The 25,872-nt window shown below is 36.6% G+C and overlaps 3 protein-coding genes across 5 annotated transcripts in view; 2 read left to right on the top strand and 1 right to left on the bottom strand.

Annotated features, from left to right (window-relative positions):
* The window catches only part of LOC109054485 (cytosolic purine 5'-nucleotidase), a 595,585-nt gene that overhangs the window by 154,878 nt on the left and 414,835 nt on the right, over nt 1–25,872 (bottom strand). The window lies entirely within an intron of this gene.
* LOC109052034 (myeloperoxidase-like) lies at nt 7,433–13,147 on the top strand. The gene is made up of 17 exons (XM_042732334.1): nt 7,433–7,611; nt 7,915–7,974; nt 8,289–8,382; nt 8,475–8,650; nt 8,750–8,882; nt 8,970–9,099; nt 9,196–9,402; nt 9,496–9,853; nt 10,135–10,295; nt 10,390–10,648; nt 10,750–10,920; nt 11,257–11,494; nt 11,759–11,840; nt 11,916–12,030; nt 12,261–12,298; nt 12,692–12,745; nt 12,833–13,147. The coding sequence occupies exons 2-17, from the start codon at nt 7,917–7,919 to the stop codon at nt 12,845–12,847; spliced, it is 2,289 nt and encodes a 762-aa protein (XP_042588268.1). The 5' UTR covers nt 7,433–7,611; nt 7,915–7,916; the 3' UTR covers nt 12,848–13,147.
* LOC109052023 (protein-lysine 6-oxidase) lies at nt 20,568–25,751 on the top strand. 2 transcript variants are annotated; one of them, XM_042732319.1, is made up of 8 exons: nt 20,568–20,695; nt 20,815–21,465; nt 22,243–22,351; nt 22,824–22,961; nt 23,754–23,910; nt 24,760–24,855; nt 24,954–25,069; nt 25,165–25,751. In XM_042732319.1, the coding sequence occupies exons 2-8, from the start codon at nt 20,868–20,870 to the stop codon at nt 25,169–25,171; spliced, it is 1,221 nt and encodes a 406-aa protein (XP_042588253.1). In that variant the 5' UTR covers nt 20,568–20,695; nt 20,815–20,867; the 3' UTR covers nt 25,172–25,751. The 2 variants fall into 2 exon arrangements, with proteins under 2 accessions (XP_042588253.1, XP_018925047.2); XM_019069502.2 differs by lacking the exon at nt 20,568–20,695 and having other exon boundaries at nt 20,713–21,465.

The raw sequence follows: 25,872 nt of genomic DNA on the forward strand, positions 1-25,872 counted from the left end.
GTACTTTTAGTACACTGAACTGGTAAACATAAAGTCTGCTAAATTGGAACAAATAATTCTGTATTTAATGCACTTTATGTGGAAGATATACTGAAGTAAATTTGATTGTGCTAAAGTGGAACTATTGCAAGTATACTTCAGGTACACTTTAAATATTTTGCATTTAAAGACATACAATTTAGAAATGTGCATTGTGCAATAAAGAAATACTCCAAATCAAGTTGAATTATAATTTTATATCAGTGATGTGTCAATATATATGTTAATGTTTTTGAAGTATATGAAATATATGAATTTGAAATAAATTATTCCATTTTTTTTTTTTTTTTTTTTACTAAGGCCTTTATAGATAAAGCATGTGGCACAGTACAGATTTAAGCTGCTAATTTACAAAAGGCTGTAAATGTTTCTTTTGCCCTTTAATGAGTCAACTGTATTTACTCACATGAAACGGTAAGCTGAGTAAAATCACACTTTGACCGTGACACCACTAGCCTACATGAGAAGCTTTCTTCTAACATCCTTTATAGATGTTTTGCACAATAGACGGTTTATGGCTAAAGAAAGGTGAGAAAACATGCTGCACATTTTGCATTACTCAGCTGTCTGTAATTGTAACGTGGAGTCAGACGTTCTGATCCATATGCAGTAGTTTATTATAATGTGGTCAATGAGCACTCCAGCTGACAAACGTGACAGTAATAATTAAGTGACCTGCAGTAAACATTTCCAGTCAACTAATCAGTTAGTTATTAATGGTTTATTGTTATAAAGAAATAAAATTTTCACAGTTTTATTTTACTGTTTATGAGTTACTGTCACCTGAAGTGTTCAGTCCTGGAGACTCAATCTAACACTTTAGTCTACTGACCAGTGTAATCAGTCTCGATTTTTTTTTTCCTCTTTCAGAAAGTCAAAGAAATGATGTCTGGATTGTTTTTCTCTGCTATAAAGGCTTTCCAAACAGGGATTCCAGATGTGTCTCGACATAACTGCTAAAAGAACAAATAATAACAGGCTGCAGCTAAAGAGTATGTTTTCAATTTTAAGCTGAAGGGTATTATTATTATTATTATTATTAAATATATATTATTATTGAATTATTATTTAAGAACATTGTTAAAATATTTCGAATATTTAAAACCAGTAACTAAATGAGATAAAAAATGTATTCTTTGGATGAACAGACAAAACTGTCGTAATGTTGTAACATGTAACACAGCTCTAAGTGGATGAAAATATCCTGCAAAGTTTTCAATTTGAAAGTGCACCGTGTATAAAGTTATGTCTCTCAAAAGAAAGAATCGACTCTGAAAGAGTCGTTTTTTAAAACAAATCCCAAGACGTTTCATGTTGATGTCAACAAGAATCATTAGTATATTGCCCGCCCGCTTGTCGGTCTTATACCTATCGCATTGTTCTGAATGAAAATGCTAATTCATTCTTTGCCACTAGGTGCCACTTTTGAAGCAAATTAGCGGTTTCCCTGGTAACGCTGTACACAAAGCAGCACTGCGCTCACAAACACTGTTTTATCAGGCATTACAGGCTCATGATTATTAGCTTCATGCAAAGGAGGAGTTTGGAAAAATTAATTGTTGAGCAAATCATTTGGAAGTCGTTGAGCAAGTATTGTTTTTTTACCCTGCATGCATGTCAACCTGTTGTTGGACACTACTAAAACCAAAATATGAACCTTTTATTACCCATAATGTGTCACTTTAATGCATGAGAGTGACACTCATCTCTGACAGATAACTGAATACTTCCTGCTTGTGACATGCAAACAAGCATTTTCTGTAAAGCTTCTTTGAAACAATATGTATTGTTAAAAGCACTATACAAATAAACTTGACTTGATTGATTTGAATAAAACTTCAATTGAAAAAAGAAAATTAAATGAATAAAAATGAAAAAAAAGAGAATCTAATCTAAATGCGATTATAAATGTAGCTTTGAAAATTTTAGCAGCAATCTGTGACAGTACTGCATGAAATTTATTTATTTACCATCTGCACAATTTGACACATCACTGCTAGACTGTATATCTAAAAGATATCCATAAGCCATATATTTGAAAGATTTGGAAGAAAGTTTGTTGCTTCAGTTAAATGAAGATAATCATTTAAATTTATAAGTGACCACTAATCTGATCACATATCTAGATTATTTTTAAAACTTAACTGGATCTATTCCTGGTCCTACATGAAACCAAGACCGTGGTTTTCTTGGTAAGATATGTCAACATCCAACATTTCAACATGAAGGTTGTTGGGTAATATGAGGTGTTCCTCCTTCCTTGTGCTTCCCCAGCGCTGAGACTGTGGTCTCTTCAATTCTAAAACCCAGAAGTTCAAGGTGAAAATCCTGAATTGTTTATCTTTAAGGTGTACAATGGTTTGTTTCTTGACTTTTCATAGAAATCCAGTCTGTACTTTGTTGTCATAAAGTTTCTCAATCCTATTGTGATGATATTTCCTGCATTAGGTCACTAACAGTTCATGTTTGTATTTTCATGTCATTTTCAACTATTAACTTTTAAATAATAATCTGTTAAGCATTAAAAAAGCAGGTTGGTTAATGTTTTTAATGAAAGCCTGGTAAAATTTGCTTTGACACCCATCCACTCATCTTACCTCACTTTCCCCTGTTACCAAATATAGAAATATCACAGAAAGAGAAGTGCTTGAGACAGCAAACCATATAACCACAATGCAACACAACGGTCAGCACTGGAGTACAACTTCAGTCATTTACCCGGTTCATTCTGTGAACCCAGTACATCTCTAAAGCTTAAATGTTGGGTCACGGTCCAAAAATGTGCTTAAAATAATACAACTATAGCTTGGACAATAAACAGGCTTATCCATAGGTGCCTGCAGGATTTCTTCTGGGGTTTTTTTAAAAAAATTTATGGGGGACCAAATGATCAGTGAGAGCAGAACGAATGTGTCACACATTTTAAACTCAACAAAATGATAAAATACATAGGCTCACAGATGAAAACAGAGAACAAAACAGCATTGCACGGGCCTCAAATATAGGCCCTAGCCAGCTTTTTTTTTTTTTTTTTTTTTTTTTTTCCAAAATAATGCTCATACTACTGTTTCAGTTATTAAAGTAGTTCCGTTTTTTATGTAATGGAAAAGTGATTATATTTTTTTATTACGTTTTTTTTATAAAGTTAATATAGAAAAACGTTTGGAGCATTTTTAGTTCGTTAAATGTAGCTAGTATTTGTGTGTGTGTGTGTGTGTTTTGTTTTTTTGTTTGTTTAAGTAAGGACCAAGCGGCCAGCGGTATAATCATGACTTGCCTAAAATTAAATGTATATATAAAACAGTTCAAGCATATCACAATGTTTGTTTAAATGTTTAACCTATATAAATGTGCGCTGTTAGACGCATATCCAATCATTTGTGCTGAGAGTGGAACCTGAAGCGGCTCTGCAGGACATGGAGGCGCCAGCGCAATCACTTGCATTTTTTTCTAACAGTGGAAACAACTAAAAATACGCAGTCATTTTTGCTCATAAAGGTGAGAGTAATACATCATTCTAAACTATAAAGGGTTTAGTTTTATTTGTGTGCGCTCACAATATCAACAAAACAAACACAGTCTCGGTCTTGAACAGGAGCGCTTCAGTGATGAACCTAAACTCAGTGAATTGCCTCACAGACATGATTATATATATATATATATATACATATATAGAGCCTATAGAAAGCTTTAAATTACTACTTTAAAACGAAATAAGTCAAACCGAAAATATAATTTTTTTCATTATGTAATCCGTGCATTTCTCACTAAAGGCACAACCAATGAGGAGATGGCGAGTAATTTTTTCATCACCATAATCGATAGATGTCTTATATTATGATTATGATTTGTGTTTTATTTTATAATTCTGTACATTTAAAAAATAAAACACAAATTAAAATGGCATGTAAAACTTTGTCCTATAATTGTATAGCTACTTGTATTTTCTGATTTTTATGTTGCTTTGTTCTGAATACCTTAAAATTTAAAGGATTTGCTGCAATTATTTCTAATATGGGAATGATTTATTAGCCTTTTTTTCTCGCTGCAAATGCTTTACAAACAGCTTATAAATTACTTTATTGCATTCCAGACGCCTTTAAAGTACTTTTCACTTTACATTTTATGGGTAACTTGAATGTAATAAATTGTCATGAATTCATTGTATTCCCATTTGTAAAATATCCAACAAATTAATTGTTTTAACCCGATCTCATGAAAGTGCATATAGCACGATTTTCTGCTTCTATTACCTATTAATATGCAGAAATTGACTTTGGCATGCAAAACACTGGTAAATTCATGATTAATGGCATGGCTAGTATCTGTCCTGTGCCACTGAAGATCAGAGCCAGATTCTCCTCATAACTGAGAAACTTTCTGATGTAGCCGAACCAGTGGGCAGCATGAGTGCAAACCGCAGTAGTCTGAAAACGTTTGGATATTTTTCTTTCGTAACCTAATTCAAGTTTTTCAAGAGTAATTGGCGATGCGATCAGACATTTCACAAGATCCACTTCAGCTATCACAAGCCGAGGGTGAATCTAAAGGCTTACATGCTTAAACTGAATACTGCATCACACGCCACACTCAAGGCCATCGCTTCGAAGCACCTGTCCAATTCAGGCAGAAATGACTCAGTCCACCATGTATTTATTAGCAGGTTTATAAACAAAACAACAAATAATTGTTAACTTGCTAAATCGGGAAAATAACGAATAGAGAGTCCTCTTATGTCCTCTCAAGTTGAGAACCATTCACGACTCTTGAAGATATGGGGTTTAAATAATTAATTTAGCCCAAAACGTACTTATTCTAACCACTAAAATAATAAGATAATACAAATAAAATAAAAAAATGTTAATTCTTTAATTTTTATTCTGACAAACAGTGGCATTTCCCTATAGTGACTTTATCATGTCATACAAGGTTGAAATGAAACAAAAACATATGGGAATATACTGGATACTGATAATGCAATATATTAAATAATAAATTTTCATATTTGGTAAACTAGTGCTTATTTTTCAGTATATTGCAATATAAGCATGGACCATGTGTGGAGATCGAGCTTTTGCATTAATGGGGCCAAGACTGTGGAATGAGCAGCCGTTACATATTACGTCTGCTAAATCTCTGTCAGTGTTTAAGAATCTGCTAAAAGTTCATTTGTGTGCAAATCTGACAGTTAAAACCTTATTGTGGTATATGTGATTGTTTGATTTGTCAATATGCTTTCCATGCAAAACACTGTGGTTAACCCAGGTTTTTTTTTTTTTTAGAATTAGTAGTGCTATGTAGTAAATAAACAAACCAAAATCTGTTATTTTTTTGAATAGAATATTTCATTAAAAAAATGAAAATTCTGTCATTCACTCATCCTCGTGTTGTTCCAAATCTTTTTTGACAGCTGTGGTCATCATTTACTCACATCATGGCAAAGAGCAGCTTGCACATTCTGCTTTAAATAACTCCAGTGCTGTTCCACGAAAGTAAGTCATACTGCGTGAGAAAATGCTGACAGAATTTCAGTCATAAGTGTTCAGTCAGTGTTCTGCAATGTGATATACAACATATGTCATCATTAGTGAACAAATTTCTATTAGTAAAATATGATCCTCAAGCTTCTTGTTCATATACTTCATATACCTTGAGTGATAAAAAAGCTCTTGTAAATCACAACACCTAAGAGCCTCAGATTAGAGCGATTACATGACAGTTTGAAGTTCATCTGATAGTAACGTTAAAAAAGAAAATTCTTGAGGTTTGCCTTCGCTTAGTCAAGAAAATGAAGAAACTTCCTGGTGGTAAAAATGCAATTTAAACAACTTGAAACTGAACTTGATATGACCTGAATCATGAAAAAGTATTATGGAAGTAGAATTTTCAAAAAAACATAAATGAAAAGATAAAAGAAAAAAACCCAGACTTTGTGCCCAATAAAAAGTGAGGCACTGGACTAAAAAACAAACACCCTGATAACACAGATAATGCTATACAATTGATAATAATCATAGTTTGATAAATGAAGACCATTAGGTACATTAAATATCTTGTTACTAGTAGAGCCCTTGTGTGTACGTGCAAGCATGTTTTCCATGAAATGCTCTGCAATCAGGGAAACAATTAGAAATGGTTTGAAACAGCATCATAATCAGAATGAATTCAACATGCTTTGAAGCCATAAACTCTGATGGGTACAGAGTTGGTAAAAAAAAAAGATATATATTTTGGAAAAATAAAAACCTACAGTCCTGATGCTGATAAATAGAGTTGGAAGAGGAAATGTTTCCATGAGCGTTTACTGGAATCTTAGTCAGAGATTATAGGTCACTAGGCTGTTAAACTTTTTTCATCTATTGTTTGGCTGTCTCGCAGGAGACATTTATTAATTTCTGATATGTCAGAAAAATAAAAGAAACCATAACAGTAATTTACATTACCAACCAAAAGTTTACAAAAGTTACCCATGCAACTGAATTCATTACTCATGATCTTAAAAACTTTTCTCTAAAGGTCTCACTTAAATGTTTTGAACTAGCTTTGTGGAAAAGACAGATTGCATTTGTATGTATGAATATGAGTTTTTAAATACAACTTTAACAACATTTTATTTAATTTTGCTTTATTGTTTGAGAGAATGTTCAGAGCTGAAGTCTAAGAGCAGAGAGAATATAAAATAGTTTTGATATGTTTAGCATTTTTGGTCACTACAAACTTCCCATATGTCCATCTTCCATTTTTCTTGAAAGACCTTTATTTTTAAATATGGAAAATAGTTGTAATAAAGAATGAGTCAGTGTGTCCACACTTTTTACACAGGCCACTTTTGTTTTCAAACACTTTATCTCATGGTGAATTATATGAACTTGAATATTTTTAGAAACCTTTTCTAATTTTTTTATATCATGCATTATCAGCTATTATACCAACATCATAATGCATTAATTTTTTAAAATTTAATTTCAAATGTTTAATTCATATATAATATAAATTATTTAGCTTATAAAATATACTGCAGTATATATGCAGTGCAATAAAGTATTAACCAGTTCACCAAATAGTAAAATAATTCTGTCATCATTTACATATCGTTCTAAACCTGTATTTCTTTCTTCTGCTGATCACAAAAGAAGATATTTTGAAGAACATTGGGAACCAAACAACATGGGTGCCTATTGTCTTCACTTGTAAACACTGAGCCATTTCCCTGTTAATATAATTTTTTATGTTCCATGGAAGAAAGAAAAACATACAGTTTTGGAATGACTTTAGAGTAAATAAATGATGACGGAACTATTGTCCTTGCATTCCTGTAATGTAGAGTAATGAAGAGTAAATCAGTGTCAGATTGTCACCTCAAATAAATCAATAAAACAAACACCACATATGGTAAATGCACTTGTGAAAAGGAAGAAGGAAGTAAATCTGTTGCCCCGCCTGTGACTCCACCAGTGATGCTTAACAGAGGGAGGATGAGGATGGTTTAAAAGCACGGCCACTCCATCCACTCAGTACAACACACTCAGAGCCTTGAGTCCAGAACCAGAGAGACAGAGACCTGTTACTCAGGTGAGAAATGCAATGTCTGAATCTTCTCTTTAAATTATGTTTTTTTCCTCTAAGTTTAATTGCAAATTAGCTTTGTTTAAAAACTGCTAAATTAGATTAAATGCTATTTTATACTGCATGCATTTTATTTTAAATGTTCATTATTTTTAATTATTTTAAAAGTTAATTATCATATTTTTTTTTAACTTTAGTATATGGTAATTTGCCTATAAAATTATTGAAATGCATAAACAGTGAAATTAGTCATGAACATAATGTTTTTTTTATGTGCTCATTCTCTAAATGACTCAATATGTGTTTCAGAGATGAATCTTTACACTTTTGTTTTTGTGGTGGGATGCTGTTTTGCCCTTTCATTGGGTGGTAAGTTTACCAATAATCATGCAATCAAAAATTAAACTGCTGATCAATCACACCAAAACATGAAAAAAAAAAAAAAATTCTGGTCCAAGAAATTTGTGCTTTCAATAATTTAAGCTGTTCATCAAGTGTAAATCCATCTTGATCCAGTTTCATGAATACATATCACTTATTACGTTAGAGCTTTGCTGCTTTTTGTTAATCAAGAAAAGGCATAAATATCTTATAAGATTTCAAAGGTGTGTGTGGGGGGGGGGGGGGGGGGTATTACAGGCTTCACTAAATTAGTCATTATTAGATGTACTTTTTTTTTTTAGCAGAAGAAGAAAGTCCTGGGAGACGTTTCATTCTAGATTCAATTGAGGAAGCAAAGAAAATTGTGGATGCAGCTTACAAGTATTCTCGTGATGAGTGAGTAACCTTTATAAGAATGTTGCTCAATATTCCTGTTCTGTCACCCCAGTTATTGATCTACTTATTTTTATAAATCTCCTAACTTCCAGGAGTTTAGCAAGGGTGCGCAGAGATGTCATCAAGCCTTCCGACAAGCTACGTCTACTGAAACAGCCAGCTAGAAAGACACGAGAGGCCGTGAGAGCTGCAGACTACATGGTGCAGACACTCAGGATGATCAGTGAGAAAGCCCATCATGTACACAAGAGGTCCATCAATGCTACAGGTATGAAGACTGCATGTTGAAAATCTTGCCAGACTCAGATCAAATCTATCACTGTCTGATGTTTAATGCTCAAGACTGTCAATATGTGTTTTCTCCTAGACCTGCTGACTCCAGATGAGCTGAACACCATTGAACGTCTGACAGGCTGTACAGCTCAAACCCGGCCCCCATCTTGTAGGACAACACCCCTCATAAACAAATATAGAACTATCACCAGTGTCTGCAACAACCGGTCAGTCTTTCCTTTCTAATTCATGGCAGTCTTTTTTCAAAGACTCTTTTGTTTGCAGAGTTAAACATCTTACTTTACAATTCCCAGGAGGAACCCACTCCTTGGTGCATCCAATACTGCTTTTACCCGCTGGTTGCCTGCTCAGTATGAAGATGGCATCTCCCAGCCCAAAGGGTGGGATCCCAACAAATTGCACAATGATGCAGCACTGCCCCTGGTATGATGGAAATGATTATGAATAGTTTACTTGACAATCAGTGAGGCCACCAATAAATTAACAATGTCTGAATTCTGTCTTCCTCATTGATTCCAGGTCAGATTGGTTTCAAATCGTATTCTAAGCACTGCTGATGCTGACATAGAGAGTGATCGTGAGTTTACCTTCATGCTCACCATCTTTGGGCAATGGGTTGACCATGATCTGACTTTAACGCCCTTCTCACCAAGCATCAGATCCTTCAGCAACGGCCTCAACTGCGATGAGAGTTGTGAGCGCTCTGAACCCTGCTTCCCAATTCCGGTCAGTCAAGGATTGTCCTTCTGTCAACGATTGTCCCACTCTTGTTCTTGTATAATAGCAGTCTTTCATGCTATATTTAATGTCTGAACACAGGCCCCTCCAGGAGATCCACGCCTGAGGGCTGACACCTGTCTCCCTGTCTTCCGTTCATCACCCGCCTGTGGTTCTGGGAACACTGCCTATATGTTTGGTGGAAACCCCAAAGTTCGGGAACAAATCAATGCTCTAACAGCGTTCCTAGATGCTGGACAGGTTTACGGGTCTGAGGATGGGCTAGCTAAGGAACTTCGAGACCTGACCAATGATGGTGGTCTTCTACGTGTCAATGATAAGTTCCTTGACAATGGACGAGAGCTTTTGCCTTTTACCAGTGTAGAAAGCAACATGTGTGCCACGCGCAGGAAAACCCTCAATGACACCACCCTTACAGAGGTGCCTTGCTTCATTGCAGGTCAGTAACTTGTGCCTTTATAATGCAATTATCAGGCATATTCCTAGTCTAGAACATGGGTCTCCAACCCTTCTCCTGGAGAGCCACCATTCTGCAGATTTCAGCTCCAATCCAAATCAAACACACCTGAACCAGCTAATCAACCAGGGTAGAAACTGAAGTCTGCTGGATGGTACTCTTCAGGAGCAGGGTTAGAGATCCCTGATCTAAAATGTATGGTATATGCCTATTATTTGGACAACTCCATGTGGCAAATGCTAATGAATGCTCAATGTGTGTAGGGGATGTTCGTGTTGATGAAAACACGGCACTCACCTCAATACACACACTTTTTGTGAGGGAGCACAATAGATTGGCTCGTGCCCTTCATGTGCTCAACCCTACCTGGAGTAGTGAAACCCTCTATCAAGAGGCAAGAAAAATTGTGGGTGCCTACAACCAGGTAAAGACACGTAATGGAAACTGCATCAGACATAAGCAGTAACATGTGGAGTACAACATATATATGTATGAGCAACTTCTCCTTTCTCTTTTAGATCTTGGTGTTTAAGGAATACTTGCCACATATTGTGGGCCCTGATGCTTACAATAGACACCTCGGACTATATCCAGGTTATGATGAGAATGTGGACCCAACCATTGCAAATGTCTTTGCCACTGCAGCTTTCCGTTTTGCCCACCTGGCCATCCAACCCATGATATTTCGTCTTAATGAAAATTACCAGAACCATCCTCAATTTCCAAGCGTGCCCCTTTACGAGGCCTTCTTTTCTCCTTGGAGGGTGATCTTTGAGGGTGAGTTTGTGATGCTTTCTTCAGAATAACTAAAGAGTCTTGAATCTGGTGCAATTGTTCTCTTTCAATCTTATTTTACTTCTGCTTTTCATCTTGCTTAGGTGGTATCGATCCTCTGCTTCGTGGACTGATTGGTCGGCCAGCAAAACTGAGCACACAGGACCACATGTTGGTGGACGCTCTTAGAGAGAGGCTGTTTGCCTTCACATCACACATTGCTTTGGACTTGGCTGCCCTCAACATGCAGAGAAGCCGTGACCACGCTATACCAGGTAAATATTCTGGAATCTGGATTCTAGATTCTGGACTTTCAGAACTCTTTAAATCAGGGGTGTCTAATCCTGCTCCTGGAGGGCCACTGTCATGTAGAGTTTAGCTCCAACCCCAATTAAACACACCTGAACTAGCTAATCAAGGTCTTGCTGGGCATACTAGAAACTTCCATGCAGGTGTGTTAAGGCAAGCTGGAGCTAAACTCTGGTCGAGTTTGGAAACCCATGCTTTAAACCCAACCATGTGAAGCCAACCCAACTTAATGCTGCATTTTCACTCTGTTTGTTTTTGGAAGAAGACTTACTGAGTATCCATCTGTTGTTCTTTCTTATAAGGCTATAATTCATGGCGTCGGTTCTGTGGACTGTCCGCCCCTCAGAATGAGCAAGAATTGGCTGTGGTGATGAACAACACTGAATTGGCTCGCAGGTTGCTTGAGCTTTATGGCACCCCTGAGAACATTGACATTTGGTTGGGAGGTTTGCTGAGCCTTTTTGCTCCTGGTGCTCGTGTCGGTCCCCTTTTTGCCTGCCTCATCTCTACACAGTTCCAGCACATCCGCCAGGGGGATAGGTAAATATCTCTGTGTATTTAGTCCAATCCTTCTCCTGGAGGGCCACTATCCTGCAGAGTTCTGCTCCAACCCCACTACCCTAATTAACCACACCTGAACCAGCTAATCAAGTTATCAGGAAACTTCCAGGCAGGTGTGTTGGGGCAGGTTGGAACTAAACTCTGCAGGACGCCGGTCCAGGAACAGGACAGAACACCTCTGATTTAATCTGAGACTGGTATGTGTTTGAGAGGTATTAATGTCAAGTGTCACGGTGTGTACAGGTTATGGTTTGAGAACCAAGGAGTGTTCACCACCAAACAAAAAGCATCTCTGGCCTCTGTGTCACTAGCCCGCATCATCTGTGGGGGGGGGGGGGGGGGGGGGGGGGGGGGGGGGGGGGGGGGGGGGGGGGGGGGGGGGGGGGGGGGGGGGGGTGTGACAAACACTGGAATCCTTAGAGTTCCGTATGATCCTTTCCGCTTCACCAGTCCTTCTAGTTTTGTTAACTGTGGGGTTATCCCAGCCTTTGACCTCACCCCTTGGATTGAAACTGGTAAGGTGCCATAGTAAAAGAGCTCTTAAATGTGTATGTGCGATATAGTCATACATAAATCTTTCTCTGACTGCAAATTTCTGCTTAAGCTTCTTACTAGCTTTATATCTGCTTGGACATTACTTAATTTTGGTAGTATAAGCACATATCATGTATTGAAGAAAAATTACAATCTGTCCACATGGTCACCACAATTTGGTTCACCTGTAATTCAGTGTTTGACCTTTCAGGTGACAGTGGCATCCACATTTCAGACATTGGAAATGAGGTTAGAAAAGTGTTTGTTTTCTCCTAAATGCAAGCAAAAAGTGATTTTGTTTTGCACATGACCTATACTTGAGTTTAAAATGGCAATCAGTTCACTGCAAAATCTCTAAACTTGATACAGCTTGAATATCTTCTTTGATCTGCTTTGCTGTACACTGGTTTGGTGCGGTGACATATACTGTATTAATGAATTTATGTCACAAATATCATGCAGTGTTACATGACAACATTCAAACTGCACCAAATCTTTGCAAGCTGTTTAGACCTTCCTTCAGCCTTTTGCTTGCTTCAAGTTGTTTTGCATGGTTCTGGGGCATATTTTACGTTTAAAACTATGATTGCAAACAGTTAGGCCTATAGTTTAAATATAAAACATCTATTCATTACCCCACAGATAGAGATTCCTTCCAAGGGCCTCCCGGACCCAGAGGACCTCCAGGGGAACCTGGTAAGCCAGTCATACAACAAACATGCCCCCTAAATATTACTTAAATATCACTTAAAGATCATTTATTCTAATTTTTAATTTTCTCAGGTCCACGAGGTGTAGCTGGCCCCCCCGGACCTCCAGGACTTCCCATTAATATAACAGGACAACAGTCTGCCTTCTTTGCTTCTGTTGGTTCCATCCTTCCTATCACTGCTAAGGTTGTTGTGTTTAATCAGGTCCTTTACAATGGACAGAACCATTATAACCAAACATCAGGACAGTTCGTCTGCCAGATACCCGGTGTATATGAATTCCAGTTCTCATGCCTAGGAACTCGGACATTGGGTACTGTTACCTTAAAGAAAAATGATGCTGTACAGTTAACTGCTGAAACAATCAACCTTAATACACGATCATTAGCTGAAGGGAGCGTGGTTCTGAACCTGCAGAGAGGAGACTGTGTGTGGATAGAGACTTCTCGGGGTGCTAATGGTATAGGCAGATCCAGCTATTTCTCCGGTCATATTCTTTTCCCTGTTTGAGACTATTGCTTATGATGCATTATTTTTTCCCCTCTCATATAGCTATTGTTTTTTTGTTTTTTTTTTATTATGAATGCAGTTGAGTTATTTTTCTGATAAAAACATTTTCACACATACACATAAATATATATATATATATATATATATATATATATATATGCAAACTGTAAATTTGCTATTTTTCCATTGTCTTTCAAAAAATGTATTCTTACTGTATCTTTTAAGTAGTTATCATTTTCTGTTCTTGGTGATGTTTTGTCTTATTAATAAGATGACTGACTGTTAGCTATGCAAAATTAAGAGTGCAGTTATACTTAGTCTTTGAATTGTGCATTGTTTAAAGCACAAAGCAGTGCTCATGCAATGACTTATTTCTTTTATGTACTGTATGTTGATATTTGTTGGTTTTGGTTTTGTTGTTAGATTGCAACAAAAATATTCTGTAGTCCATGGTGTGACAGTCATTTTTTTTGTGTATGCTTTTAGCAAAGTGAAATAAACAAAAATAAATTAACTTTCTGTATCTTCAATTCATTATTAGCCTTGTTCAACTTCCTAAATGGTGAGCGTGAATACACAACCAAAAGGGAAAATATTTTTTTATTTAAAAAGGTCCAAATTAAAGTTGTGACTTGTCAACACAAAAAATATCAATAAAGACAAATCACTCTCAGGGGTTATGCTGTAACTCAGCAACTTCAGCTTCCCCAGCATGCCAGTCTCTCCTAACCTTGTTTGATTTCTTGTGACAGAAATGGCACAGGAAGCATTTCTGCTAAAAAAAAAAACAGCATATGCTGGTAAGGTATGTTTTGACGCTGGTTTATGCTGGTCCTTTGCTGGTTTATGCTGGTCCTTTGCTGGTTTGAGCTGGTACTCTGCTGGTTTATGCTGGTCTGTTGCTGGTTTACGCTGGTCCTTTTGCTGGTTCATGCTGGTCTATGCTGGTCATGTGCTGGTAAAAGACCAGCATAAACCAGCAAAGGACCAGCATAGACCAGCATAAATCAGCATCCCAGCATCAAAACATACCTTACCAGCATATGCTGTTTTTTTCAACAGGGTTGTTTGTTAGCAAAAGTCTCCAAAAAGAGATATGCAAAGTTGTTGGAACCCTTTTTAAAGAAGAAGAGGAAGATGAGGAGAAAGTGGTTAGCGTAGCTATGTAGTTTATTGCACTTTTGTTAGATGCACGAACATTTATTACATCTTCAGCGCTGTTTTTCATACAAACACTGTGCAGGTCTTTCTGCTTCAGTGTTAACATGGTCTCAACGCTCTGCTTTACTGCACTTATGGATAGATATATTTTGTCTTTAGGGGCTGTGCAATCCTTCTTGAGCAAGAATTTTAAACCTTTATATTTGTTGGAAATAAACGTTATGAAATTGGAACACTTCGCTTATTGGTGTTGTTTTAATGTTAACAAGAGATATCCACTGCTACGCAAGATTTATATATATATATATATATATATATATATATATATATATTAAAAAAAATATTAAAGCACACTTAGATCACAAATCAGTTTTCCAGGCATCTCCAGCAAAAGTACAACATTCAACATTTTCTTTATCAACCACTTTATCTTTATCTTATTTGCAATATTACTGTCCAGTGTAACCTCTTCTGTGGCTGCTGGTCTGGCCTATGTTCTTTTCTTTACTTTAGAGTGTTATATCATTATTATAGTGAATAGGTCAGTATAACTAACCTAACTAACAAGCTATCCTAAAAGCAAGTCAGAATAAATAAATATCTCCAAATATAATTTATTCCCACTCCATAGAAATGACTTAAGAGGCCCAGTTAGGCTACATTAAAAAGGTACACGATTGTATCAAAAATATATACTTGTTGCCATTATTGTATCCCTTATTTTACTTGCCATACAATTAATCTGTTTTGTAGTTGGTGTTTCTGAATGCTCCTGTCCAAATTCAGGATCCTAAAAATAATGTAAGAAGACTAAATTGATTGAAATTAGCTTTAGTTCACAAAAGTAAAGAACAAAGCAAGGAATTTAAGATATGTTTTTAAAAAGTGATTTGAAAAAGTGAACATGAACCAGATGCTAGATGCTGATAGTTACAACAGGTGGCGCTAGTACTATACCATAGTGAAAAGTTACTGGGAGTGTTTGGAATGGCATATTCCTTATAGAATATCACTCTTACTGTAGCATGTATACTGCAAACAGTGCAATTGTCTTTTCTAGTGTGATGGAAGAGATGTTTAAAAAACAGCTATTTTTTTTTTTTACTCATACTCATTATACTCATAAATTACAACATTCGTACATTGCATTAAAAATATTTTCAACTCAACATTGTTTGCTGAATTGCACATGCATCATGATGAGGTCATCTGACAAGTGCATATATATTAATTAATATTTCTATACCCATTAAAAGATTAGTCCATTTCAGAAGAATTGGGTATTTATGTTGGGCTTGATGTGGTCCTTTTCAGGATAATTTTTTCTCTTTAGACAATAAATTTTAATATTGCTTTGGAAATAATTGTATATATATTGTCTATATTATTTATAAATACTTTCACAATATTATTTTTTGTCCCCATTGTCTATATTTGTATTATTACTCGCCATTCAGACTTAACTTTTTTTTTTCTGCTGCTTTTAAACAACAGTGTACAATATCACCCTATTATGAGAGAGAGAGAGAGAGAGAGAGAGAGAGAGAGAGAGAGAGAGAGAGAAGGCCAGACTACAAAACCACTGATGTTTAGAAGAATTTCTCTGGAAATCTAATGTTAAGCCAAAAGTCTGAGTTGAATTCTTCTTTTGTCACCACCAATGATGACACTGTTGTTTACTCCTACCTATAAACAGCTCCCATTCCGTGGGATTTATAATGAGGGAATTCAATAATGACCTGAAGGGAATGACAGAAATGTTTAGAAGGGAATATGGAAAGACGTTACTACTTGTGTTCTTCGAATGGAGAGAGGGACTCCTCCCCTTGTTCACTCTCTGTGAATTCTCTCCCAATCCAGCCTACACGTGCCGAGTGCCACGTAGGCTTGTGTAGATGTGCACAATACCAGTTAAGGCTTCGCTCCTTGCCTCTGAGTAATGGAAACCTGCTGTTATTCAGGGGAAATCATCTGAAACAAGCTGTGCCGACTTAGGCTACCGGTTTATTTTGATACTAGGCCTATATCAGTTAATTTACAATTTAGGTTGCTTAAAAATGTATTATTATGAATTGATGGGCAGTGTAATGTTAGATAGGCTATTTTTTTTTTTTTTTTTTAAGTCAATCATAAAATAAAAAAAAATAAAAATGAATATAGGCTAGGCCTATAAAAGCTGTATTTGTATTTTTTCATAAGTTAAGTTCATGAAGTATTCCCAAATACAGAACATTCCCCTAAGGTTAGTATTTGGTTCTCATTCGGTTATTTTTGGGAACCAACTAATGACGTTCAGGAGGCTAACTATAAAATAACATTCTTAGAACATTCTGGGAACAAAAAACAACATTTTCAACATTAAGGTCTTCCACTTTCCTCTGAAATTCAGGAAAGGTTTTAAAAGTGCGGTCACATTTACCGCTGCTCTGCGAAATTTCGCAGGCAAAATCCAGTCAGTTTGAATCGGAAGCTGCTCTATTTGGAGTTTCACTCAAGCGTGAAAACGCTCCCCACACAGATTTCGCTCCTGTTCCAGTTGGATGCGAAAATTCGCCGCTTTAACCAATAGAAAGTGACTTCAGTGTGAACGGCGCATCATGCGTCGCTATAATAATGATAATGGGCAATTTTATATTTTTGTCTGCGAAACCCGACGCGCTCCAGTTATGTGTCTGACTGATGATTCTTCGCAGCTTTACCTCATTTCCTTTTGACTACCACTTTTAGGCCGTCTGTGTTTTCAGCAGACGACTTTTACTGCATTACCTATCAACCGAAGAGAAAGCAAGCAACGTGGACAGAGGAACTAGGTTAATTACTTTCATATGTGGTTCTACTGCCTGAGGAAAGCTGCCAGAGAAGAGGGGAGCCCGGCACTGAACGTACCGGGTGATGTACGAAAAACAACAGCGACCCAGGCAGTACAGCTGGTTCTGTTCATGTGGCTCTCAGACGACGAGCACAGAGTGTTTTCTATTTTTCTTTCACGCAGACTGACTGCAGTTGTCAGACAGCTACAGTGGAATGCAAAACTTTATTAAAACGTTTGAATCTGTGCTTGCGGAATATGAGCAGATATTCTGACACTGGGCTTCATTCTCTGAAAACCCTATCCAAGTCCTTGTGAAGAAAAACACTTTTATTTATCACTTTGAATGCGTCAGCAGAACGTGGAGGAGGATAGTGATTTATGGTTTTATTTTATAATGCGTTGCCATTTCAAAGTATTGTTGCAATGTACTTTACATTCTTTTTATTCTTGTCATCGCCTACTAGCCTACTCTTGAGCCAACTGCAACGTTTTCACATTGTTAAAAAAAATTCATCTGAGACTCACATACTTCCAAGAAAGTTTGGGCTGACGTCCATTTTTGTGCAAAATTAGCCCCACTGGCATGCTTCAGCATTACGCAGGCGGTTCAGAGAGGTCATGTAATGTTCATATGCCCCATTTTGAGTTAAGTGTTGTGTGAGTGTCACTGATCTCGTGATCAGTAGAATAAATCAAAGCTTTAACTGATACACTTCACTGATTGATGGGTACTTTGATGATACAACTGCAGAACATATTGGCTTTAACACATAACGTGCTGCAGACCGAAAAACAGATTTCCCAGATGCTGATTGGTTGATGCAGCATTCCAGCTGTGACATGAATCACCTGTTCAGCTAGTATATAACTGTTCAGTGTAGCTTGCATGTCAGTCGCTATATTTTATAGCGGAAATCAGTTTGTGCTTTTATATTTTTTATTTATATTTTTATATTATTAATACCTATTTTAATAAATTAAACATTTTAATGTTTTAAAAAGATAATGATTTTTTTTTATTTTTATACGGTAATTATTTTATAAAAGCAATAAGGCACTCAAGACATGGACTTAATTCTAACATTTCTTATTTATTTATTTTTCTCTCTCTCTCTTTTTTTTTTTTTTTTTTAAAATTTACCCTTGCTCAGATGAGTTTGTTTCTTCATCGGAACAGATTTGGAGAAATGTAGCATTACATCACTTGCTCACCAGTGGATGCTCTGCAGTGAAGGGGTGCCATCAGAATGAGAGTCCAAACAACTGATAAAAACCACAATAATCCACACCACTTGAGTCCCCGCTTGTGAAGCGAAAAGATGCATGTTTGTCAGAAACAAATCCATCATTAAGATTTTTTTTTTTTTTTTTACTTTAAATCATCACTGCTGGCCAAAATAAGTCCATAATACATAATAACACTTCCTCGACTCAAAAAGTCCATCCCCTGTTGTCCTCTCACATCAAAATCCATCAATATATTTGTTTAGAGCTGTTTGGACTATTTTCACTTGTAAACATCTGTGCATATTTCTCTCATGATTTAGAATAGACCATTTTTTTTTCACTGGAGAAAGCAATATTATGAATAAGGACTCATATTTAACTCACATTTCTTGTGAATTATTGTGATGTTTTTATCAGCTGTTTATGGACTCTGTGGATTGCTAAATTTCTCCAAATGTGTTCCAATGAAGAAACAAACTCATCTACATTTTGGACGGCCATTTACATTAACTTTGAAAGTCAGGCAAGTTGTTCTAAATAAATTCAATTGGCTGCAATTAGCAAACCTTTAGTACGTCTGCAAAGAAAAGAAGAATACCATACCACTGTTAAGTGAAAATGTGCCCTCTAGTGTCCACAACAGAGTTTGACTAATTTCATTGCACTCGTGGATGATGAATATAGAATGGCTCATCTAAAAGAGATTCATTTTACATTGACAAAGATAATTTGTAGTCTATGGGTTCAGAGCGAAGGCCACAATGAAATGGCATCCATGTAATTTATGACACATGTTCAGTGAAACCTTAAATTTAAAGGATATTTTCTGTTGGTCTGCTGAAAAGAGAGGGAAAAAGATTTTGGAGACCTCTCCATCTAGTCGTGCAATGTTGGTCCTTGCGGTTTGTCACTGGGCATGAGTGGTTTAAGAAGCTAGACAGAATTGGAGACCATTGATTACGTTTTTCTAAACAGCAATTATGGTTCCTTTGCAAGCCATAGGATGCATCTCTCATGGTAAAGTATAAGGCAGTAGCTTGGTCAGATGAGAGTACGTAACAGTTGAGGGAAAGAATGGAAGGAGGCATCTATGTTAAGGTCTGGGTGGCCCAGGTGAGTTTATGATTGAACGTTATAAACAGTGCGTCATGTGACGAAAGTAGAACAGTTTCCAACAAGACATGGAGCTCCTAAGCACATGTGATGTTTAATGTAGCACCTCGTAAAGCTGTGAAGGTCCCACACATGACTTTGCTTTCAGAAAGAGCTACAAAGTAATAAAGGATTTAGTGAAAGTTATAGGAGGAAAATAAAAAATGGATTTCGTTTTACAAGCAACAACTTCCTGAACAGACAATGTAGTTTAAATAAGTTTTGCTTACTTTGCAGTCCTCATTCTATGAGAACATTGATAGGCCTGTATGAAGACATTTTGCCAAGTTTTTTTATTTTTTTTAATGCCTCTTAGAAGTTCATCCAAAAGGTCTGATTTGTCACAGCACAACATGTTGGGAAATGCTGACCCCAAAACCATTATCTTTCCCCAAACATCTTTTGTTAATAATATTTTGTAGAAAATTTAATGATCTGAGACTTTTTTATATCTGTATTTATTATGAAAAGAATATTTACACAAAAATAAAGATTTTTATATAACATTTTTAAAAATGTAAAAAAGTAACAAACTGTAAGTTTTGTTTCTTTTTATTTATTTATTTATAAATATGTTGGAAAACAATGATTAAAATATACATTAAAGGAACAATAAAGTAATTTAGTAGCCTACGTTTTATTTTGACGTTTTATTTGATGGTTACACTTGTTTTTTTTTTTTTTTGTTTTTTTTTTTTTTGAAGAATACATGCCACTTGCATTTTATACTATAGTTTCCTTTATATTTCCTTTATATCTTTATTATTAATTTATGTGTATGCATATGGGAATGCATTGCACTGAGGAAAATGTCAACAAACATTTTTTGCAATGATGTAAAGTAGGTCACTATGACAGCAGTTTTAAGTCATTTTTTACAAATTCTTTACATATTTCTTTTGGACATATTAAATAACAAGTTTTACAGTTTCATAAAAACGGGGCTTTTCCGTTACCGGAGCTTGTATAACAAGAAACTTTAAAAAATCAGCTCCTCCTCCCTCTCACTTGCGCATCGGTTAGTCCAAGTGCAGAGCAATAGGAGGTCGCACTGAGATCTCACCTTTCCGTTATGTAAGTCTCACTTGATTTGATTTAATTTAATTTATTAGGCTATTTTTTAATTTATTTTTTGCAAGCAAGCTTTATGAAAGAGCACAACTTAGCCCAATTTTATTGTTTCCCCAGTTCAGTTATTGGAACGCCTGCAAGCAGAAGAACTGGAGAAGCCAATTTAACATAAAAAATGAGTACGAGTTTCATTGACACCTTAATTTACGCATTTGCGCATGTGTGTTTATTAAGTTGCATTGTACAAACTGGTCTTTCTCAGCGTCAGGGCAACAGTGGAGCGGCAGCTCTCAGACAAACCATACAATGGCAGCACAACGGCAAACTCTTTAGTATATTAAGTCAAGGCTCGGAATATCAGCCACCGTTAAATAGAGACGGAAACAAAGAGCAGACGCAGGCCAGGCCGATAGCCATCGTACGCAACGATGATGCTGCCACGAGAACAGACGCCTCAGCAGCTGCTTCTTCTTCTTCGCGAGCCTCCCAGAGCCGCTCCGCGCGCTTGCAGTCAGGTATCGGTGCGCGTTGGTTATCAGGTGGAGCGCGCGCCAGCGGATCACGCGGGCGCAGGAATCAGACGGAGCAGCTGCAAACATCAGTCAACGACACCGACAGACCCGCGCTGGACGATGAAATGATGGTTGGAGATGATCCTTACGACCCATACAAGTCTACTGACCTGGACAACCCGTCTTATAACTATTATGACACGTACGAGAGACCGCGTCCTGCACCGCGCCCGGGATATGGCACAAGATACTTCCAATACGGTAAGGACCGATTCTATCTATCTATCTATCTATCTATCTATCTATCTATCTATCTATCTATCTATCTATCTATCTATCTATCTATCTATCTATCTATCTATCTATCTATCTGACTGACTGTCTGACTTTCTTTACTTTTTTGCTATTTTTGCATCATGCTTATTCATACGTTATTTGTATTTTTGTGGATTTGGCAACTTCCCAAAATAAATAAATAATAGGGCAACTTTTCAAACAAACAAACAAACAAACAAAAATACTATTAATTTGATCCTTGATTATTACGTTGCATAACAGGCCACTCTGGATTAAAAATGACTTGCAATGTTGTGTTAGAAATCAACAGTTCGAATGTTTAATTTTGGTCAATCTCATCCCGTCGCAAAATGCATAATCTGTTCACCATTTATGGAACTATGCCATTCAAGCTATGTGAAGAAATATAAAGTTTAAAAAAGTGTTTAAAATATTCTGCACCTATTTTAAAAAAAAAAGAGCATGACGCCATGGTATCCTCTTCTTGTATGTTAATTGCATAATTACATGTGTTTAATTTAATTGAAACTCTTGGGTTAAAATAATGGCATCCTTGCAGAAAAAAAAAAACAGGCTAAGGTGGTTTGCTTGTCAGGGTGGTCTGATGGTTCTTCGAGGGGTTTTGGGAACTTGTCAGGTGGTCAGGCTAGTTTAAGCTGTTTTAAAAGAATTATCTTATACTTTATTTGAATTCTGTGCATTTTCTTGTATCTTTTAATAAAACATTTCAGTGTTTCATAGGTTTGCCTGATCTTGTTGGAGACCCATACTACATCCAAGCATCCGCCTACGTGCAGAGAGTTCCAATGTACAATCTCAGATGCGCCGCTGAGGAAAACTGCTTGGCGAGGTATTATTGTTGATATGAACCAGAAGAACGTAATCAAGATTTTTGGTGCAATGCTGCACCTAGAGAGAGTTAGCGCGCTCGCATTCCTCCAAGTGTAACAGATGAGTCATGAGAACCTATTTAAAACCCATGTGGTAGGAACATCCTATAACTCAAACCAGCTCTGTGAGAGGGGAACGAATTAAACGAAAAGTCCTGCCACGATGGGAAGCGAGAAACTCTACAAACAGATTTCACATAAGGCTGTTTACATGGAAAAATGATCACATGCATGACTGCGAAACACATTACTGGGGCACACAGAAACTAGTCCAGTCTAGTTTCTTTGGAAACGTGCATATGTAGTTGTTCCATGTGCACTTGAAATGTGGCCACGGGGCCAAGATACACATTCTGAAAGCTGTTAGCACAATATGAGAAACTTAAGGAATGCCTGATATTTTGTAACCGCTGGGCTGTTTTTGTCGAGCAGCACTGCATACAGATCCAGCGTGAGAGACTATGACACGCGTATGTTGCTGAGGTTCCCGCAGCGAGTCAAGAACCAAGGAACCTCCGACTTCCTTCCCAGCAGGCCACGCTACAGCTGGGAATGGCACAGCTGCCATCAGTAAGTCCGAATCTGGCAGGTCCAACCATTTCTGCAGTTGCATGTCTAGTAATGCATCACAGACCACTTCTAAGAACTCTAAAGGGAGCAAATATGATGCAATGAGCTGAATTCCTTAGGAAAAAAATAAGATTGTGAAGCTTTATCATGGTTTGAGTATTGTATCTGACTGATATCTGAATCTAGTGCTGGTGGTGCTGTTTTTACAGGGAAAAAGGTCTGTGTTCTTGTCTAAATGAAAACACTTAGAAGAGGCCCACTATTGCTGCTTATACTTCAGTTGACTCAGTAATGGCTCACTGCATAGTTTCGCCCTGAAGTAAGCCGTGTCTCACCACCAACTACGGCTTACATTTGGAGAAGCTCCAGGGTATACAATGACTTTAGGTCTTATGCATAAATGAGGCGTAAAGTCTGTGTGCTGACCTGCATTTATTTGACATGTCATAATATGAACTTTTCTGGTTGTTATTTATTTTTTTATACTGCACAAAATGTTTTTTTAAAGCTGGGGCTACTGAATCGGTCTTTAAGATACTATGACGTGATTTTGGGCTATGCTGCAGTTTTTCCACTTGTTTTAAAGGAATATTTTATCCAGAAATGACTTTTTTGAATCATTTATTCATTCCAAATCTGTATGACTTTCTTTATTCTGTAGAACATAAAAGGAGAATTTTTGAAGAATGCACTAGTCGCTTTTTCCCATTTAATTACAATCAGGGCAAAATTCGAAATGCAGCAGTTGGAAGTGATGCATGATGATAACCTGATTAACTTTGCTGTTTCCAGGCACTACCACAGCATGGACGAGTTCAGTCATTATGACCTGCTGGAATCCAGTTCTCAGAGAAGAGTAGCAGAGGGACACAAGGCCAGTTTCTGTCTGGAGGACACGTCCTGTGACTACGGCTACTACAGACGATACGCCTGCACCTCCCACACTCAGGTCACTCTCATTTATAATTTGTGTGCTTCTATGACTCTGTTCCAATTTAACTGAAATTAAACCTTTGACCGAGTTGAAACACTGTATGTTGCAAAATAGCTCCTTTGATAAAAAACACACAGAAGACTCAATTCACAATGGATTTCTAAAGCCTTTGAGGTTTGCATGTGGCTAAGCTAACAACACTACTTCAGTAAACATAAGAAATACATTAAACTACTAAAATGAAACCTCAAGTGACCGATTTGAAACTTTGTACATTATAACAATAGTGCTTCTCATTGAAAGACTCACTGAAAGACATTATTACATAATTACATAATCAGTTAATATTTCTCCTGCAGTGTCCACCATCTTGGATGGATTTACAATGAATTCTGGGATCACCATGTTTGTCGAAAATAAATTCTTGACAAACATGGAATAAAAATACGTAATTATTCAACCCAATCTCATGGCAATTTGTAAATATTTTATGAGGTGGCTAAACTGTACAACCTGGCTCATATGAATTAATTTGTTTTGTGAATAATCATAGCCTATGTGTTTTACGAGGTGGAAAATTCATAGGAATTCATATGAATGACCACCCCTAAACCTACCCCTCACAGAAAATGTACAAAACCATATGAATTCATACAAATTAGCCACCTCATAAAATACATATGAATTGGTCATTATTAATCATAGATACTGCAAGAAAAAAGTGACCTTAATGAAACATGTCTGACCCTATATTTACTATGGTCCAGTGATGGTATAATATGGTAATAACATGTTACTTGAAAAAAAAAAACATGATGCTGTATAATGCTTATACCTTAGTTTTGACATTGTTATTATTTCCAGGGCCTGAGTCCAGGGTGTTACGACACTTACAATGCTGACATCGACTGCCAGTGGATAGATATTACTGATGTGAAACCTGGAAACTACATCCTCAAGGTTTATGGCCTTAATCAAATAATTTATTATTGCATTCAAAAAATTTCCAATATCACCATGTCCCTGACTTCCAGCCTGTTTGTCTTTTTCTGGTTTAGGTTAGTATAAATCCCAGTTACCAGGTGCCAGAGTCGGACTACAGTAACAATGTTGTGCGCTGTGAAGTACGTTACACTGGAAACTACGTTTATGTTTCAGGATGTCATATTTCACAGTGAGTAGGCTATACTTAATTTATTTCATATTGTATACATTATGTTTCGATTGACTAGTTAAACTAAACACATTAATGTGCTATATTTATTTCAGGTATTAAGAATCCACTAAAGGATCATAAGGAATAGGGAAAGATCATCAGAAAAGAAGCTTGATGATAAAAACCTGCGACAAAGTGAACAGATGAATGGACGCCGTTCATGGGCCACTTTCCTGTTTGTGAGAGCCAATAATCAGCAGGGCATTTTAGTGTTGACTGTGCCACAGAATATAGAAGCCTGAGGCATAAGTCCAGTTTTACAGTCAGTTGCATTATTCTTTTTTTTTTTCGCTGAAAAAAGAAAAACAAAGAGTCCAGGATCATATTGTGCTGGATTCCTCCTATAGAAATTTGGATAAAATGGTGTTTATACTGCCAGAAACCACCACAATTTGCAGAGATACCACACATTCCCCGAATCATTCAGCATCCTTCTCTCAGACTGATGAATTATAAACGTTAAACCTTCAGATATTGATCCACACTGGGGGTTTTACCTAAAACATGCTTTAGTGTGCTAGAGCAAGGCTTTAGTTGTGTATTCTTAGTAGATATTGATATACAGATGCTCGTATTACTGCAACACGTATTATATATGAAATGAAAATTACTTGAATAAATAACTTCACACTCAGCCTTATTAAATGACTTTGTCTTGTATTTTGACTTGCCACTCTCACAAATAATTCCATAAATCCTCCTACAATTTCAGAAAATTAAATATTATGTGCGTTTTTGTTTGTTTGTTTGTTTGTTTTACA

Source organism: Cyprinus carpio, chromosome B10 (genome assembly GCF_018340385.1).
Source record: "Cyprinus carpio isolate SPL01 chromosome B10, ASM1834038v1, whole genome shotgun sequence".
NCBI lineage: Eukaryota > Metazoa > Chordata > Actinopteri > Cypriniformes > Cyprinidae > Cyprinus > Cyprinus carpio.

What these genes read in the sequence shown, in the direction of transcription:
- LOC109052034 (XM_042732334.1), top strand. Translation starts at nt 7,917, where the DNA reads ATGAATCTTTACACTTTTGTTTTTGTGGTGGGATGCTGTTTTGCCCTT. An exon ending in ATGATGCAGCACTGCCCCTG is followed by an intron (nt 9,100 to 9,195) that starts GTATGATGGAAA and finishes CATTGATTCCAG; the next exon opens with GTCAGATTGGTTTCAAATCG. An exon ending in TTGGAGGGTGATCTTTGAGG is followed by an intron (nt 10,649 to 10,749) that starts GTGAGTTTGTGA and finishes CATCTTGCTTAG; the next exon opens with GTGGTATCGATCCTCTGCTT.
- LOC109052023 (XM_042732319.1), top strand. Translation starts at nt 20,868, where the DNA reads ATGAGTACGAGTTTCATTGACACCTTAATTTACGCATTTGCGCATGTG. An exon ending in CACAAGATACTTCCAATACG is followed by an intron (nt 21,466 to 22,242) that starts GTAAGGACCGAT and finishes AGTGTTTCATAG; the next exon opens with GTTTGCCTGATCTTGTTGGA. An exon ending in CTGGAAACTACATCCTCAAG is followed by an intron (nt 24,856 to 24,953) that starts GTTTATGGCCTT and finishes TTTCTGGTTTAG; the next exon opens with GTTAGTATAAATCCCAGTTA.